The sequence below is a fragment of the Zosterops lateralis genome, assembly GCF_965231275.1.
Source record: "Zosterops lateralis genome assembly, chromosome: 4".
Lineage (NCBI taxonomy): Eukaryota > Metazoa > Chordata > Aves > Passeriformes > Zosteropidae > Zosterops > Zosterops lateralis.
In genome coordinates, this window is record NC_139765.1 from 23,388,624 (window position 1) to 23,407,206 (window position 18,583).

General features: G+C 46.9%; 1 protein-coding gene across 2 annotated transcripts; it reads left to right on the forward strand.

The window, feature by feature from the left end:
- Window positions 1-1,527: 1,527 nt before the first annotated feature.
- GTPBP1 (GTP binding protein 1) lies at window positions 1,528-18,583 on the forward strand. Of its 2 annotated transcripts, none has more exons than XM_083859137.1 (12): window positions 1,528-1,741; window positions 6,849-6,960; window positions 9,437-9,617; window positions 10,674-11,022; window positions 11,479-11,602; window positions 13,515-13,629; window positions 14,088-14,232; window positions 14,375-14,557; window positions 15,351-15,486; window positions 16,004-16,182; window positions 16,673-16,870; window positions 18,469-18,583. In XM_083859137.1, exons 1-12 carry the CDS (start codon window positions 1,547-1,549, stop codon window positions 18,559-18,561), a joined length of 2,010 nt encoding a protein of 669 aa, XP_083715263.1. In that variant the 5' UTR covers window positions 1,528-1,546; the 3' UTR covers window positions 18,562-18,583. The 2 variants fall into 2 exon arrangements, with proteins under 2 accessions (XP_083715263.1, XP_083715264.1); XM_083859138.1 differs by lacking the exon at window positions 1,528-1,741 and adding an exon at window positions 5,167-5,185.

Genomic DNA, 18,583 nt, shown 5'->3' on the forward strand with positions numbered 1-18,583 from the left:
ACAACAAGGAGAGCCCACCCACAAAGTGCCAAAGGGAAGAAGATGAAGCCAGCGCCTGGTACTGCCTATAGGAGCACAGGGTGGTTAAGCACTTATCAGCTGCATTCCTCCATTCCTTTGGGAACGACTGAATCTTGGCAGGAAGATGCCAACAGCACGGGAAAGGAAACCACTTCTTGTTAGGCCAAGTCCAGGCTGCAGGGAAGGCGATTCCTCACAGGTCATCCTACGCTCCGACAAAGGGAAGTCTCCGTTAGCAACCAGAGGCAGCACAAAGCCCGTGGGAGCGAGAGTAGGGCAGGCGGGACCAGCCCTACAGCCTGCTTCGCACCTTTCCACGCCGCCCCTCCCCACTGTACACCCTCACCACCACCAAAACAACAGCAGCAGCAAACCAGGCGGGACCCGCTTCCCACGACTAAGGCCCAGTTACCCCTGCAGCCCACCGCGCTGAGGAGAGGCTCCCGTCTAACCCTTCCTCGTGGAAGTTGGAGGGGCCCCGCCAGGCCGGCCGCCGCCGCCGCCGCCGCCGCCGCCTCCTCACCGCCCGCTCGGCCCCTCGGGCCGCCCCGCGCCGGCGCACGCGCGCGCCAGCCCCGCTCGCGCCACTCTGGCGCGCGCGCGCACGCATGCACGCACACATGCGCGCGCGCCCCTCCGCCCCCCGCACGCGCCGACGTCGGCCCCGCCTCCTCGACGTCGGCGGTAAAACGAGCCGGGGCGCAAGCGAAACAAACGTAAACTTTCCCTCGGCTTCGTTCTGTGCCACGGGTTGGCGCTTGTGGCGGTGGTGCCACAAGCGTGTGTGTGGCCAGGCGGAGGACCAGGACAGGCAGTTTTCCCCGCTGCTCTGTGCAGGGGTTACTTGCCAGTCCGCAGAGCCCCTCAGCCAGAGGGGTTTCCTCCTTGGCGCTGGCGTCCTGCCTAGCGGCCCCCGCCGGCGGCCTGGACGCTGCTGTGGGCTCGCATGGGGAGCAGGCGTAGGGGTTTTCTGTCGGGAGCCCGAGGCGGGAGAGGCGGCAGGATCCTTTGAGAGCCCCGGGAGCTAGCGGCACGACGGGCCGAGACAGCAGGTCCCGCGGATTGCCAGGACACCAGGCGCGCTCCCACCCTCTTCCATTGGCTGACACAATTATCGGTGAAATCTCCTATTTCTCATTGGTTAGCGCGAGAGAATGCTCACCCGCTAGGGCGGGCTCTGTTGCAGAACTTAGTCCCACTCAGGCCTTTGAGATGCCTTATTGGATTGGCTTTCAAGGTTGTTTGTCACGAGGCTCAGCTCTCCTATTGGGCAGCCGGCCCGGACACGTCGAGCGGACTCTGTTGTGTGTGTGTATGTGTAGAAAACAAGCCGAGCTGGCAGTGCTTCTCCCATTGGCTTCGCGCGCTTCGGGGAGGCGTGGCCTCTTCATGAATAACCACTACCCCACCCACCGTCGCCATGGCAACATGCAAATTTAGCTGCTGCACCGCCGGTGATTGGCGGGCGCCGCCTTGGCGGGCCCGGGGGCGGTGCCGGGGCGGAGAGCCGGGCAGGGAAGGGAAGATGGCGGCGGCGGAGCGAAGCAGATCCCCGGTTCCAGGGGGGTCCCCGGTGCCGGCCTGTATGTTCGCTCCGGAGCCCGGGTCCCCGGGTGGACGGCCTCGCGGGGTGGCGGCCGCCTGTCCCCTCCGCGCAGCTTTCGGCGGCGAGGACGGCGAGGCGCTCAACGGCGAGCCCGAGATCGACCTCACCAGTAAGGTAGGCCCGGTGGGGGGGCGGGCGGCGGCGAGCGCCGTCGCCCCGCCGGGCCCCCGCTGCTCTCCTCCCTGCCGGTCGGCCGTGTGCAGGGGACTGCCTCCCGAACCTGACCGCTCCCCGGACCTCTGGAGAGCGAGAGGCCGGGGCCCGCCTGCCTCCGCCGGGACGGGAGGCTCCCCTGAGTGCCCTCCCCCCCGGCCCCAGCATAACCTGGAGGGCGACAGAGCCAGCGGTGCCGTGTGGAAGCGGCGGAGAGAGTCGTATTAAAGTTGTCCCGTACCCTGGCCGGGACAGGAGGGTGCTGTTAGGCTGCTCCGCCCTCCGCCTTCCCCTCCTCGGCTGCCCGGGAGGATAGCCAGCCCCGCAGCCTGTGTAGCATCCTTAGGAAGTGCAGGGTTTGGAGCTGTCAGCTGCTGCAATGTCTCGCTGACGTTTGCCCTCCGCGCTGGGTCTCTGTAGTTATCTCTGCTGCCAGTTGTACTAGTTCCTGGGACTTTCTCCACAATCTTAAAAGGAGGTCAGGGCTTGTAACTTTTGAGCACAAGAGCCCAGTCACAAGGGTGCCTTGCTTTTATAAACATGGTTAAGTCAATGCAGAAAAGGCTTGTTCATCTTGTGCAGCTCCTTTCTAGGATCCTAGTGACAAAACTGCGTGGTGGTCTTATTTCTGTCAGAACCGGTTGTCACTTTCATCCTGCAAGAAGGTACATTATAATAATACGTGTGTGCCAGAGCCTGCCACAGACTACATTAGCTGCCTTCTGTCACTGTCTTGTATTTTTTTTTTCCTGATTGGCTGATCTTTTTAACTGTATACTTTTTGCTGCCACAGGTTTGGTGTACTGTGGTGCTATCTCCCACTCTAAAGTCTCCTGAAAACTTCATTTGGTCCCCTTGTAATTATGTGATCCAGAAGTCAGCATAGTTGGTGTTTCCTCCTAGTTTTCTGTCATCTCTACTCTTCATGATTCCACTTTAAGTTGTTCTAGAGTCCTGGACTCATTGCCCTGTATTCACAGAGAAAAGGAGAGAGGAATTGTGTTTGTGGACATGTGAGCTTTTTTTTTTTTTTTTAATGAATATTTTAAAATTAGGTACTGTATTAAAACAAATGTTACAAAGATGTCTTGTAAGATAGTAAAGAACAGAAATCAAACCTGTAGTATCTGTTGATCATGCCTTAATGAGCTGGACAAGATTTTTATACAGGATGCCAGTATTGATCTGTGCTTTGTCTTGGATGTGGCTGCTGTGGAAGAGGGTCAAGGAGGATGCCAAGGACTGCATCACTGATTCTTGACAGCCAGGAACTTGACAAAAACTCTGGCAAAGAGAGAAGAGTGCTTTTCTCCCACAAACTCCCATTTGTGGTATCAGTCTGTCTTCAATCCCTAGAAATCTGCAGGTGCTGTGGAGGTAGTAGGTAAGCATGTTTTTTGACCTTTATTACAATTTACTTTTCCATACAGCATTGTGCACCTGCTGTCTCTTCCCTAGACTTTTCATTCATCCCCATCTTGGATGAGAGGCTAAAACTGTGAGCTCTGCTCTGTCTTTCCAAGTTAATCTCCCACTGTGTGCTCAAAACAGCAATCCCATATGGTGAGAATGCAGTAGCTAACCTGCGCCTCCCTGACACTGCCCCTCCTCACCACCCCATCTTTTCTGTCCTCCCAGTTAAATTGTTCCACTCCAATCTCTACTTAAAATGGGGAATCCCACTGCAATCAGTTTGTTTGATAGTTGCTAGTTCTGTCCTGGTCCTTCTGACCCACCCCCGGCTACGTTAATACTTTTCTCCCAGTCTTTTCCCTGTGTGTAGGTGAGCTCTTTTTACGGAGGAGCACTTTGGGATTGTGTTATTAAGTGCACCTTGACAGCTGGTCAGGGAAGCAGTTCCATTCATCAGCACAAATTCATTATCATGTTGATCTTAATAGGTGTTTGTTTTCCCTTCAGTGCCACCGCACTGCAGCAGTAATCAACTTTCAGGTCAAAAACCATAGCACACAGGGCTATTAGTGAAGCTGATTCTTATATTAGAACTACACTGACAACAGAACATAACAGTACCTGAACAGTGTATGTCTGCAGGGCATAGCGAAGAAAATATGACATTACAGAAGGTGCCTTTCCCCCAGCTTCTTGATGGGTGATGGTGGCTTTCCAGCCATGCAAAGTGTCAGGCTCTGTTTTTCCAATAAAGAACAGCGCTACATACCACACAGTATTCGGTTTGCCCCTAATAATTAGAGCTTGTCTGCCTCATGGAGGCAGACAAAGCCATCTTTCCCCAGAATTGAGAAGGGACTTGAGAGATGGCATTTTGAACTTGTGAGCTATGTTTCGTTCTGCTGTCCTAATAAAATAATAACTGGTCGTTCCTTTTTTTGCCCTATAGGAAACCTGAGGTTGCTAGACCTGCATGGCTCCTACTGATAACTGCTCAGTGCCTGACAAAGTGAAAAGAACAAAAGTGAATGTTTTGACTTTGTGGAAACCTCTTAAAAACATGCATTCATAGTGCAGGCATGGAGTGGTTGCTGAAAGATGAAAAGCAAAAAAAAACAGAGAAGCCAAAGTGGAGGGCTTCTCTTTGATGAAGGACATGGCAGAGAACAGGCTCTCTCCATCCAGGAAGCTGAAGAGGTCTTCAAAACAGCACATCAAGTCTTGCAGTGATCCAGGAAACTGCACTACTTACTATGTCCTATGAGCTGTGGGCTTCATCGTCCCTGTAGTAAACTTTGGAGGCAGTCTGCCACTGGAACACTCTTCAGGAGCACCTTTGCATGGCAGTGAAAGCAGCAGTGTAGGGGAACAGTGTTGTGAGCTGATGTGAGTGAGCTGGTGCTGTTTGAGGCCCCCAGCCCTCCTGCCTGGCAACGTGAGGAAAGGGTACAATGAGCTGCTGAGTGCCTTGGTACTTGTTTACGACACCCTGCCTGTTCGCTCTGCTGAAGCACTTGGACTCAGAAAAACAAAGCTGTGTAATGAGGCTTGAAGAAACTGAAGTTAGTGTGGCTGGTCCTGGTGGCCCCTGCTATTTTATTGATCTTTGTGTGTGTTACAGCCTGTTTAATAGATCTTCTTGAGTCCCTGGCTTATGCTGATGCACTGGCCTAAAGAGTGAGCTTGCTGGCTGTGCATCCAGGAATTCCTGAAAGTACTTGCAGAACAAAATGAGCCCTACACATCAAAACACAGCCTTTCATTCCTGCCCTGGTTAAGCCTCACAACAGTTGCTGATTTTGCTCGCAATGTGTTTACATCCAGTGGTTTCCCACAAGAAGAAAATGAAACTAAAAGGAAAACAGAACTGAAAGAAAAACTAATAAAAGCAAAACTCATTCTTTTATAGCATGAAATAGGAAGATCGTCACCCTGCAGAACAGAGTGCTTTGGTACCCTTTGCAAACCATGCCAAGTAGTTGAAGGGCTTAGGTAGGGCATGTGTCCAAAAGGGGCACGTGAAGGTGATTGTATCCCTTGTTGCTGTCTGGCCCTTGCAGACACATCCCTGCTCTCTGGGACCCTTAACATCTGTGGAAAAAGTTGCTTTGGCAGCCCTAAAACTTCTAACCTGCACCTGCTGTCTGTGCTTCAGTGTTCCAGCATGCATCACTATGGTTTTGAAAGCTGCTTAAACATTATTTGTGGGGAATTGGGTTACTTTACATTCTAGATTTCCGAAAAAAGGCCTTCATGAAGTGTGTAATAGTGTTAGTAATAGTGGTAAAGGTAGTTTCTCCTTGAAAACACATTGTGTTAACAAGCAAGTCAGGCTGTGTTAGAGAATTTTGGGCATACTTGAGGATGTTATTGTTAACTGCTCTAAACCATATGTTTTAGGCAAACATCTAATTTAGCACAGCTTTCAGTCTCAGTGCATGGTGAAGGGAAGTGCTTCTTTCTGGGTGTGATTTTGGGATGTGTATGTAGGGACAGCTGTGATGTCGCTGAGTGTTGGCACAGGTGTGCCTACCCATAGAGCTCTTGGTGTGTGTCAGCCTTTAATAACTGTTACTAAAAGTGCCTTTTTCATAGAAATGCGTATCTCAATCGTCACAGCTATTAGGCTGCTGTACTGGGATGCTCAGCCACGGACAGATTTATAACCATGGAGGCAGCCAGAGAGAGGTAGAGTGGCTGATGGAGGTCTCCTTGGTCTGTCACTGCCATGCCACCTTTGTGGCTGCCCTGTGCAAGTGTCCTCAGCTGTATTGTGTGAGCAGTGCAGGTTTCTGCCAGTAATGGTGCTATACTGTTCTAGGAAAACTCATTCCTGAAGCACTCTCTTGTCATCATTTTCTGCTTTGTTTCTGTTTTATTTTTCCATTCTCTTGATGTTCCTGCAGGGAAAGGGCAAAGAAGTTTGATTACTGCAGTAGCTGCAAAGTTTGTTGGTAGCACAGCTGCTGGCCTACAAAACTGCAGCTCTCCACTGCTGAAACTTCCAGATGTGTTTGTACAAATTGCTTTGCATATTTGCCCCTCAGCACTGTAGTGTTAAGTACCTAAAACTTGAAAATAATGCTTATTCATGTTCTCTCCTTTTATTCTGCTCTCTTAGAAAACAGAAGGGGACATCACATATGTGAAAGACTTAGGAGATGCTCAGGATTTTGGTGTCCAGGTGTTCTCTGCAGTGAGGTCTGGTTGGCTTTCTCTGGCTGTCCAGTCATGTTTCAGGGGAGCAGCAGCACTCTTTGCAGCAGAGACTGTGAAGTACCCAGCTAAGGAATTTCTGGGGAGAAAATACTTGCTCCTCTTTCTATTTTCCTTGAATGAAAACATATTGGAGTGTTCACTTAAATGTGGCTTTTAAACATTGGTTACAACAAAATGAGATGCTTGGTATTCTTACTTGCTTTGAAGTTCCTGCATAAAGGAACTCTGAGCTCAGACAAACAACCTTGTGCAGTGCACAAGGAAATAGCTGTCAGCAAAACTGGTTTAAAAAACAAAACAACCGCCACAAAGCGGTCCTGGAAAAAGAGTACTTCTCTTTCAGTAAAGCACATAGATTGATTGTGCTTGTAACTGAAGCTGGTTTTGAAACTGTTTGCCTGACGTCTGCAAATGGATATGCAATCTTTTTTTCCAGCTGGTGATGGTGAGTCCAACTTCAGAGCAATATGACAGTTTGCTCCAGCAGATGTCAGAGAGGATTGATGAGGGATGTGGGGAGACCATCTATGTCATTGGACAAGGATCAGGTGAGTATGGCTTCCCCAGCAAAACAACAAAAAATTATTAAAATTTTAAGAAAAGCCTGGTTCATCTAACTAGACTACTGCTGAAGGTAATGCTTACTTTTCTAGAATAACGTGTCCATAAAATATAACAGAATATGTGATATTTTTCTTTTTTTCTTATTTTCTATTTTCTTTTATTCCTGCCAACAACTGTCTCATGTAGTGGAGCTAAACTTTTTTTTTTTTTTTTTTTTTTTTTTTTTTTTTTTTAAATAAAATCATGCAAATTATTTTTTGGAAATAAGGCATGTATTGTCTGAGCACACCAGGAAAAGACAAAGAATCTAAAATTACAGTAACAGGTTTAGTGCAGATGTCCTCAATGTCTGTGAAGGTCTTGTTCTGTCTGATTTTGTTCACTGCTCCATTGGAAATAACATGTTTTTACCTCACAGGAATGTATTATAGATACTTCATATAGCCAAAACATATGCTGCTGACTTTCTGTGTTAGTATGTGTCTACTGTGGAGGGAAAGATTTTCCTTTGCTCAGTGTGAGACCTTTATTGTCACATTAATTTGCGTGTGACTGCAATCATTTGCCTTTGCAGATTTTAGCAGTTAGCATGGATTAAATTTTTGTTCTTTTTGGCAATTTGAATATTTGCATCTGATTTTTGTAAAATAATACTGAGCATGCCCTTGCTTTGAAATTGAAATTTCGGAATATAAAATTGGTTTTGGTTATCATAAGGCAAAAGGCATGTTTCAAGTATACTGGATATCTAATGAATATGAAGTTGTCATGATCAGACACTTGCTGTGTTTGAGGAAGAATATGAAATTGTGCCACGGTTGGCTGAAATAATGGAGGGGGGAGCTGTGTAACCTCAGAACTGTGTGCTTTTTGAGTTTTCTTGGACTTTTGTGAAGCAGCCAAATAGAGGAGAAGCCACAATTAGATGACCAGTGTTTATGCAGCCAGTATCACAGGGATTATGCTCTTCCCTCCAAGCAAGCTTCCTACATGTAGTCTGTATCCTTGGTGTTTGGGATAAGCACATCTGCAATGGAGATCTAGCTAGTCAGGCTAGTACCTGCTTTCTCTTCTAGGATACCTTGTGAGAGTGTTAACTGGTGATTGTTGCAACGATTTACTTAGAAGTAGGCATTCATTTCTTAAAATATGAGGTTAAACTTCTGACTTCATTTTGGGTTGCAGTGTAGTTGAGGAAGATGGGGATATTTTCAACAGAGAAAGGATCTTGGTATCCCTGCCACTGTCGCTCCTTCTCACTCCCTTTCAGCATCTGTAATTTTGATCATCCAGATACCCAACTCAGCTGACTGAGAAGCAATTGAAGACTGCTACAGGAAGATTATTAGTTCACCAGTAGTGACCTTTCTGTTTCTCCCTTGGGTCTTGCCCCGTCCTGTTCCCTACTTCTCGTTCCCCTCCTATAACCCAAGGCTTGTTCTAGTTTTCCTCGGTCTCAGCCAGCTTATGAGCAAGGCTGGAAATCATCCGGTGACTCTGCTAGTTTTAGAGCTGGGCAGTAATTAAAATGCTGATAAGTTCATGCAAACTGCAGTTCCTGCTTACCAGTTGATGAGTCAGCCATGCATATGAACATGTACACATGGCAATAACTCTGGTCATCTGGGTGCAGTGTAGCTCTCCACCTTTGTTTGTTGTTCTGTTGTTTTGTGAGCATTTTTTACCCACAGGGAAGATTCTGGGGTCCAGTCAGTGCACCTTCACACCACCTGGATTGGGAAAGAGACAGTGGTGGCCTCGACCCTTCTAGATAGTTGCCACTCGTATGCTCTGACTGTCAGCTCTTTTGCTTGGGTGAGCTGCTCAGAGGAAGCAGTGCTTCTTTGCTTTTTTCTAATCTCGTGTGCTGTCAGCATTTCTTTCAAGTGCTAGGATGAAGGCAGTGAAACATGCCAAAATCATTGTTTTTAACTGGTGGACATGGGGTCTAAAGAAATTGCTGTGCAGGTCAGACTTGCAGAAAATGTGTATTTGGGGTGTGGCTTTATAAAACAAGCTGATTGTTTACAGTGGTCCCACATTTACTGGCTGATTGTGGTGATGCTTCACTCAGAGCTTTTCTTTTGTTAATGTTTTACCTTTTCTGGCAATGTGAGAGGAGCTACTTTATCTGACTGAAGGACACAAAGTACCTTCAGCAGGTGAAGTAAGGGAATTAGACAGAAATGTGTCCTTGCCAATCCCTATGTATTTCTAAAAATTGTGAAGAAAACTCCTCTAGATGAAAGATGGTGCTTTTCTAGTGTCTTTTAAGACCTAGAGTGAAGACCATCCCTTTTTATTTCGGGCCAAGGGTGTTTATTCTGTGTACATGGCTGGCATCTCCAACCCACATATAAATCCCAGCGGGTGTGAAGGTCCCAGGCAGGATGACGTTGCTGCTGCCTGTTGCAAGGTGATGCTCACTGACTGCCCTTTGTCTCCTCAACGCCACACCAGATGGGACTGAGTATGGGCTGAGTGAGTCAGACATGGAGGCGTCCTATGCCACGTTGAAGAGCATGGCAGAACAGATCGAGGCAGATGTGATCCTCCTGAGGGAGCACCAGGAGGCCAGGGGCAAGGTGTCCGACTACCTCGTTCGGAAACGTGTGGGTGACAACGACTTCCTGGAGGTCAGGTGAGGAGCCGGGTGGAGGCAGGGTTAGTCAGCAGCTCAGCTGCATTTTTACTGGGTGAGCAGTGCATGGTGCTGAGCCAGCAACGCTGCTTCAAGTCTGGGTGTTTGAGCTACCCAACAAATGGAGTCGAACCTGACCACTCCTTGCTGATGAAATTGCCTTTTTGTTGTTGTTGCTGTCTTTTTTGTGAGCAAAATGTTGGTGGAAATTTGCCTGTGTTTAGCAGAGGGCTGTTGCTCTATGGGTGATAGCCTCACAGTTTTTGTGAGGCATCTTTTGTGTGCTGGGTTGCCAGAGGGGAGTCACGTGCACATGTGGCTGTATATATGTGTATATAAATGCACACTGCTGGAACACAATAGTTTGACAAAGGATCCAGTTCTGTTCCAAGACTGTGATGATCCAAGTCACCTTTTAGTGGACATGTAGTAGCTTATATAGCATAACTTGAGAGTCTGCCCACCCCTGGATGGAGAAGATTTCCAACATTTGCCAACAGCCATAATAGCCTGATCAGAGTCAAAGATGGAGCTTGCTGTAGGACATGGCTTTCTCCTAAAATATTTCACTTTTTTTTAGCTTATCCTTTTCTAGGAACACAATTTTAATTTTTGTGTTCTCCTTAGTGCTTGGTGCTGTTACAACATGAGAAATGTGAGAAAGGCAGAGATGTTCTAGACCAAGTTGGGATTTAGTCTTCCTTTTGAATTGCCACGGTGTTTATGTTGGATTGCAGGGACAAGGATTTGGAATAGATACACTCTGTGTGGCATCAAGCAATGTGACATTCAGTTTACTATGTTTTGGACACCAATGACATGTTTCCACAGTCTTCCATATCCCAGTCCCGAGTCTGGGGTCGCCACTGTTAGTTAATAACTGTAAAAGAATCTATGCTCTGCTTGTGAAGCTCTAACATTTTTTAATCTCTGTTTGAAGGATAGGGAGCAAAATCTAGTTATTTGCAGGAGCAGTGATGTTTGGAATTTTTTGATCACTTGTTCATTTCTTCAGATACCATATTTTACTAGGCTCCTTTTTCCTTTCCCCTTCAGGGTAGCAGTGGTTGGCAATGTGGATGCAGGGAAGAGCACCTTGCTGGGTGTCTTGACTCACGGCGAGTTAGACAACGGCCGGGGCTTTGCTCGGCAAAAGCTCTTCCGCCACAAGCACGAGATTGAGTCAGGCCGCACCAGCAGTGTGGGCAATGACATTCTGGGCTTCGACAGCGAGGGAAACGTGGTGAACAAACCTGACAGCCATGGTGGCAGCTTGGAATGGACAAAGATCTGTGAGAAATCCACCAAGGTCATTACTTTCATTGACCTGGCTGGTCACGAAAAATACCTGAAAACCACTGTCTTTGGCATGACTGGCCACTTGCCTGACTTCTGCATGCTTATGGTAGGTAGCCAGAAAGATGGACCATACCAGCTGGAGTGGGGCTGTTCACAGCTTTAATAGCCTTGACTTCTTTCCTGTTGCAAAGTGTCTGTGGGGTTTTGGAGGGAGGCAGCATCTCACAGTGCAGGAGAGCAGAAGCCTCTGTGGCTATCTGTCCTGTACTGTGAGGCAAGTGCCCCAGGACTGTCAGTCCCAGACAGGCCCAAGGTTTGTGATTCTTGAAAATGGAAAAATTTCTGAATTTTAGAAAATCTTGTTAAAACTGGGGTAAAATGAGTCAGTCCTCTGCCAGTGTCCAGCAACATCTGAGATGAGCTGGGTCTGGTCATACGGCCCCAGTGGCACATCTACAATCTAATCACACTCTACTGCATGTCTGACACAAGGCCTTCTCTGTAATCCAGCTTAACTGCAGAAGGAACATTGACATCCCTGTATTTTACATTGGTGGTGTAGGTTGGGAGTAACGCTGGGATTGTTGGAATGACCAAGGAGCACTTAGGCCTGGCGCTTGCACTTAATGTTCCTGTCTTTGTTGTGGTGACCAAGATTGACATGTGCCCTGCCAACATCCTGCAAGGTGAGTCTTACAGGCTCTCTCCAGGGCTGTTTTGGTACATTTTTTACCATGTGTTTCTGTCCTCTGCTTCGGTTCAGGAATTACTGCGGAAGAAAGCTGCTTCATCTGGTTCTGACTGCATCCTAAACACCTTCCAGAAATATAGCCTTTTCCCTTGCACATTTTGCAGGTGGTTGACTTATACTCACCGTGTCAAAATCACATGCTGGGGACTCAGTTGAGCCCAAAAGGTTTTGCTGCAAAGTTTTGCTTAATTGAGCTCTAAGAAGAGCAGCATACAGTTGGGGTTTGGACTGTGCTTCCTCTCTGGGTATTTAAACCTGGAGGAAAAGTCTGAAAGTTCTCTTGAAAGCTGCTTTCCTCCCTGCCCACAGTTTGAGTGTGATCTTAAGCTGTGATCAGACCTGATCTCCCGCTGCTGTTAGTGAAGGGGCAGCTGCTTGTTACCTCCTGCTCACATAGGCACTTCTCAGGTATGCTGGCATAACTACAGCAGCTCCTTCCTCTTGTCTGAACAACTAACCAACACTTAATAAATCATGGTTTAAAGCAGCTACATGTGTCGGCTGTGGTAGCAGGATTGGAGGCAGGACTAGACAAAAGCAGGGATGGCAATAAGTAGCATGGGTTAGTGATTTTTTTCTCAGCAGAGTTAAAGCAGCACCTCTAACCCCAGCAGTGTCCCATTAACCCATGCATGATGTTCTTCCAGGCTGTGACCTATTCTCACTTATAAAATTCTCTTTAAGCATTTCGCCTTCAGAAACATGCTGTGGTTAATTGGAGCAATGGGGTTTTTTTTATAAATCAGTCCTGAGAATCAGGGTACTGTCTCTTGTTCTATTACTATAAAAATCCTAGATATGTTTCAGGCAAATAGATGCATGGGATCAGAAGATAATCTGTATATCTCTATACTAGATGTTTGGCAAATAAATGTAAGACCTGACCATAAGAAAATAACTGGAAAGAAAGAACCTTTGGCTCAGCATGAGAAGAGCTGCTCATAGGAAAGCTACTCCCTTGACATGCCCTTTTTAAAGTAAATAGACTCAGGATTTGACTCAAGTATAGCTGTGAAGAGCAGATGGCCTGATTAGGTGTTTGTGTTTCTGTATCCAGAATATTACTTTCCCATAGGCAATCATTTTTTTACAAAACCCCATATAATTGCATGACAGTTGTAGAACATAAATTACTTGCTCTTTTAAGCCCCTAGTATCCTTTTCTGTTTTTTCTTTATTTATTGTCAGGCACTTTGTAGGAGGTTGATGCTAGGGCATCAGGTAATGCCCCTGCTGGCTGCTAGATATGAGGCTCAGAAAATAAGTTAAAAAAGAGGCAAAAGCTAAAAATTGTTAGCCATGAGATTTGTCCCAAAACACTGATTTCTGAATATGGTCTACCCACATTGTCCTAGTCTGTGATGATAATCTTTACCTCTTTCATGCTTCTCCAGCCTCTTATGGCAAGTTGACTGCCAGGGAAAATGTAGTGAGATTTGCTCAGTCAAAACTGATTTCCAATTCTCATATTCTCAAATATTTCTGTCACTGAGTCCTGATTTTCAATTAATTCACTATGAAAAATCCTTTCTAGAAAGAGGAAATACCTTGTAACTGCTTAAAGCTACTAACAGACAGCTATAAAACATCTACTCCACAGCATTGCAAACTTGTCTGTCTGTTCATGTATGGCGTCACTTGGCAGCAGGCTAGCTGGCATGAAATGGAAGATGGAATGGCTCCTAAGTCCTGCCTGGGCTGCAGCAAACTCACAGTCTCACCTTTAGCCATCTTCTCCTGTCTTATCTGTGGCCAGAGCACCCATCTCCCTTCGGAGAGAGACCCTACAAAAGTGATTTGTAAAGACAGGAGATGCTGCCCTAACAATATTCGTTTCACCCTTTAAGAAACCCTGAAGCTGTTACAGCGACTGCTGAAGTCCCCAGGGTGCAGGAAGATTCCCGTGCTGGTTCAGAGCAAGGATGATGTCATTGTAACAGCCTCCAACTTCAGCTCAGAGAGGTAATGGGAGTAGAGGAGAATAATTTCTTTCAATCCTATGTGGAGACTGGGTGAGGAGATTCAGAGAGTCCCATTGTCTAGATGTGTGAAGGTTTCATCTGCCATGTGGTGTGTTGATTCCATAAGACTGTGTTGAATTTGAGGTTAACCTGCTTGTGTTCCCCTCTATGAGGCAGAAATGAGAGGCTGCTTCTGGGCAGTCTGCAGAAGATGGCAGGGCATTCAGTTTTCTTCAGTCCTTCCTTCAGAATCTTACACCTTTTCCCAAATGTCATTGGAAGGCAGAAGCAGTGTTGCAGGTTTTCAAACATGGGGTGTTGTACATCTGACTGCTTGCCAGGCTCTCCCTTCATAGCACTGTGTATTGAATTAGTCCCAAGATTTTGGATGTCTCCCTACATGTGGAAAGCCAGGTAGGAAGATGAACTAACTCAATTTTCAACAATTTTTCTTTACAGGATGTGCCCAATTTTCCAGATTTCAAATGTTACTGGAGAGAATCTAGATTTGCTGAAGATGTTTCTTAATCTCTTGTCTCCACGGACCAGTTACAGGGAAGAAGAGCCAGCAGAATTCCAGATAGATGATACTTACTCCGTCCCGGTAAGGTGCCTGGTATTTGGAAGAATATTCTGTTCCCTCTTTTAGACTGAAGAAGGTATCTTCTCTAGAGACGAGAGTTCTAGAGCTCTTCTGCTGGCCTGGTAGAGTAACCAAAATTACTGTTTTTTCTTTTTTGGCTTAGGGTGTAGGAACAGTTGTCTCTGGGACAACACTGAGAGGTCTAATCAAGCTAAATGACACCCTGCTGCTAGGGCCAGATCCCCTTGGCAACTTCCTCCCTATTGCTGTCAAGTCCATCCACCGCAAAAGGATGCCTGTCAAGGAGGTGCGGGGAGGCCAGACTGCCTCCTTTGCCTTGAAGAAGGTGAGATGATCTCCCCCAGAACAGGAACTTCCTTCTTAATTTTCAAGTGTTCTCAGAGTTCAGCTGCAGTAAGGCTGTTTCTACAAACATCAGCTGCCTCACTTTGCAGTGGAATGGAATCCCATAGAACTTCTGTGGTTCCACATCCTTTTTTTTTCCTCCTAGGAGCTGCCAGGAGATAGCAATGCCACTAGATAATGATGTTGGAGATATCTAAGAAAGTGGAGGTATTGCAAGAAAAGTCTCCTTTTGTGCTGGAACTGAATTAGTAGCCTGGACAGCATATCTACAGTATTCCTCTTGGCTTGTAGAACCAGCTGCATGATTTGGGATTTAAAAATCAGCAAAATTTGACATGACTCCTCTTGCAAAAGATTTCTGTCAATAGAAGCTGCACTGATTTTAAGGGGATATAGTTTAAGCTCACTGTACTTCATGTGTTTAGGCTTATCATGTTATATTAACAGACATGATTTTGGAGAAAACATTTTCTTGGATAATGTGCAACCAGGATGTTTTGTTTTTAAAGGATCAGTGAGATAAATGTGTCAAGTGTCCAGCATTTCCAGTACTCTAAAGCTTCCTTATAAACTCCAGCTGAATTTGATTTTTTGCAACCTTTACATAATAGCCTATATATAACATACAGCTACGCAGCTCTTGCTTTGCCTTTTGCTGGGCATGAGATAGTATTTATTAAATCCCTTAGGATTCTGCTGGATGCAGTCAACCAGAGCAGCAGATTTCTTCCCTGGAGAATCATGCTGAGGGTTTTTGTGTCTCTGCTTTTCAGATCAAGCGTTCTTCCATCCGGAAAGGCATGGTAATGGTGTCACCCCGCCTGAATCCACAAGCGTCGTGGGAGTTTGAAGCAGAAATTCTGGTGCTCCATCACCCTACCACCATCAGCCCACGATATCAGGCCATGGGTATGTATGTCAATGTTGGTTTGTCTTTGTTTCCCAGTGGTAGCAGTTTCTATCAGATTTAGCCTAAGACAACTTTGCTCCTGATGTCTCTGACATCCTGAATATATGCCATAGTTCCCGGCACTATGGAAGAGAGAAGGAAGGGCGCTTACAGAGGAGAGTGGGGGAAGCCATAAGGTAAAAAGGAGATCTCTGCCCTCAAGTGTACTTGGAGTCTGCCTGTGCTATATCTCCGTGGTGCAAAGATTCTCCACTTTCAAATGCTGATGGAAAGAGTAATTTTGGGTCCTGCCCTCTAGCCCAGCTGCTTGGTGCATAGGATTCTGTTGAGGGTGCTTCAGGATAGGCACGATTTGAAGGCAGCTGTTATGCATGTTCTTTTTGGGGATGGAACAAAGGCAACTGCGTGACCCTTACAGTCTTTGCTGTAGGGTGAGGAGCTTGATCAGATGTGTCTCCGAAGCTTGTTCCACTAATGGGCCTGGCTGCTGAAAGCCTTTTTGCTTTACATTCACAGTGCATTGTGGCAGCATCCGTCAGACAGCCACAATTCTCAGCATGGACAAGGACTGCCTGCGGACAGGGGACAAAGCCACGGTGCACTTTCGCTTCATCAAAACCCCAGAATATTTGCATATAGACCAGCGGCTGGTGTTTCGGGAAGGCCGCACCAAAGCTGTGGGTACCATCACTAAGGTAAAGGCTGCCGAATCCCACTTGCGTTTTGCCCATTAGCTACTTCTTACACTGAGTGGTCAGCAGGAGAATCTGGATAGCTCTGGAAAATTGAGGGAGGAGGCTGTGCTTCAACCACAAGCATCAGCCCTGACCTGCGTCGAGGATGACCGCTGTGCTTTGTTATGTGGTGGGTCTTTAGCTGGTGTGAATGAGGAAATGTAAAGGGAGGGACTGAGCCATATGCCGCTGGTTCTTAAGGCTTAGTCTCTTTCTGATATCTTGTAGCTGGTCCATGAGTCCTGTTGTGTAGGTTAGAGTGTCACCTCAGCCAAGTGAGGTGGAAGATCAGAGGACTAAGTTTCTTTGAACAGCTGCTGCTGCATTCTTCTCCTTATGGTTATTTTAACAAATTCTCCTGAGGCTTTTTGTTAAAAAGCAGCATTGAACCTCACCAGATCAGCCTGGCTAGTTTAATGCTGAGTTTGGCCTCTCCCTTTGCAATTTGCAGCTACTCCAGACCACCAATAACTCACCAATGAACTCCAAGCCACAGCAGATCAAGATGCAGTCAACAAAGAAGGGAGCTGTTATGAAACGAGAGGATGGTGTTCCCACTGCTGGGACAGCAACTGGAGGCCCAACAGCTGGGGATGAAGCCCTCTCAGCAGCTGCAGCACCACTGACACCTACTGCCCTGCAACCATTGGTAAGTGAGGAAAATACCATGTCTGTCCTAGCTGTTTGTGTCCTGGTTTAACCTGTTGGAGGAAGGGCACTCTAAAGCACAGGAATTATCCCCTCATACCTTGAACTCACCTTGCCAGAGAAACAAATAGAAATATAAGTAGTCTCACAGCAGGAATCATAATTCTCTGATGACTGGATGACTCCATGGCTGACCTTCCAGCAGACAGCAGCTTAGGTACTGGGACAATTCACGTTGGACCTCAGGAAGTGTCTAGTTTAACCTCCTGCTCTAAATAGGATTAGCTGTGAGGTCAGACCAGGTTGCTCAGGGCTTTATTCAGTCATGTCTTAAAAACCTCCCAAAGAGGAAAACTGCACAACCTCCCTTGGCAACCTGTTTCACTGCTTTGACCATGTGCACAGTGAAGAAGTGACTCTATATACCCAGCAGCTGAACTAGTGAAACATCTAACCACCAGTCACAGAATGAGTCTTCAATGTCTAAATGAGAGGTAGAATATCCTACACTAGAGAAATTACAACCTAAGTATTAGGCACAGGTCATCTGCCCTGTTGAAAAACAAGGCTGGGGACATCCAAGAAGGAGGAAAGGCTTTAAATTTCTCATTAGAGAAATTTATCCAGGTTGTTTTGTTGGTTAGGACTTCTCAGTTCAGCTTGTCCATGGAGGTTACCTAGTCTTTCTGGCCTGAAAGGAATGGAAACTCTATTCTCACTGCAGGCTTTGGGAGCCTACTGATCAGCTTTATTACTGATAGAGGAAAGGTCTTCTTGTAGGGTACTTCCCCAGGAAGTGAAGGGTTCAGGAACTGACCCTGCCAAATGATAGGGTGTTCCCCTTCTTAGTTCTAGCTGTATTAGTTGCCATGGTCAAATCTCACCCTCTTGAGCCAGACTGCTCATCAAAGGGGGCCCTCTGGCAGGGGTTCTCTCCCTCTGCATGTGCCTGGGGCTTCACAGCAGTCTTCCATCTCATGCCTGTCTTTTTGTAGCATCACTGTGGTTGTGAGTAGTGATCCCAGCTTGCTCTTTCTTTCATCCCTCCTCGAGACTCTGAGTTGCTTTTGTTGTTGCTTACATCTTCCTCTCTCTCCTTGCTGCATTCCCTCAGCCTGCACTGGATGAAGAGCCCCACATCCGTGAGGGCAATAAGGTATTTGGCTGCTCTCAAAGAGAAATAGTGGGTTTGCTGAGGTTGAGAAAAGTCAGGTGAGCCTGAGAGCCATGGGAAGGGGTGGGGGGCTCTCCTTCAATTCTGCACAAAGTCAAGGGAGATTGAGGCCTTGATTTTCTGTATGCTGAACACCATGGCACCTACTGTCTCTCATGGGAGTGAAGCATTTAGAAGCTTGGGAAATCAAAGTCTTCCCAGCTTGAAGGGCAAAACTTCATGGTGCATCTCTCTCTCTCCTCCTTCCCTTATGGTGTGTCTGTTTCCCTCCTGCCTTATCTTCTTCCTGCAGTGGTAGAAAGCTGATCAGTCAAAACTACCTTGCCGCTGTCTGAATGTGTGTGTGATCAATTGGAATTCCTGCTGTGTTGATATCTCAGCTGAAGGGTTGGTTGCTTTGCACTAAAGTCAGTCTTGTTTTTCAGTCAAAAGTCGGAGGAGGAGGCCGTCGACGCGGGGGTCAGCGCCATAAAGTGAAATCTCAGGGAGCCTGTGTGACTCCTGCCAGTGGCTGCTGAATTTCTTATTCCTCCTCTCTCT

What these genes read in the sequence shown, in the direction of transcription:
- GTPBP1 (XM_083859137.1), top strand. Translation starts at nt 1,547, where the DNA reads ATGGCGGCGGCGGAGCGAAGCAGATCCCCGGTTCCAGGGGGGTCCCCG. An exon ending in AGATCGACCTCACCAGTAAG is followed by an intron (nt 1,742 to 6,848) that starts GTAGGCCCGGTG and finishes CTTTTTTTCCAG; the next exon opens with CTGGTGATGGTGAGTCCAAC. An exon ending in ATGATACTTACTCCGTCCCG is followed by an intron (nt 14,233 to 14,374) that starts GTAAGGTGCCTG and finishes TTTTTGGCTTAG; the next exon opens with GGTGTAGGAACAGTTGTCTC.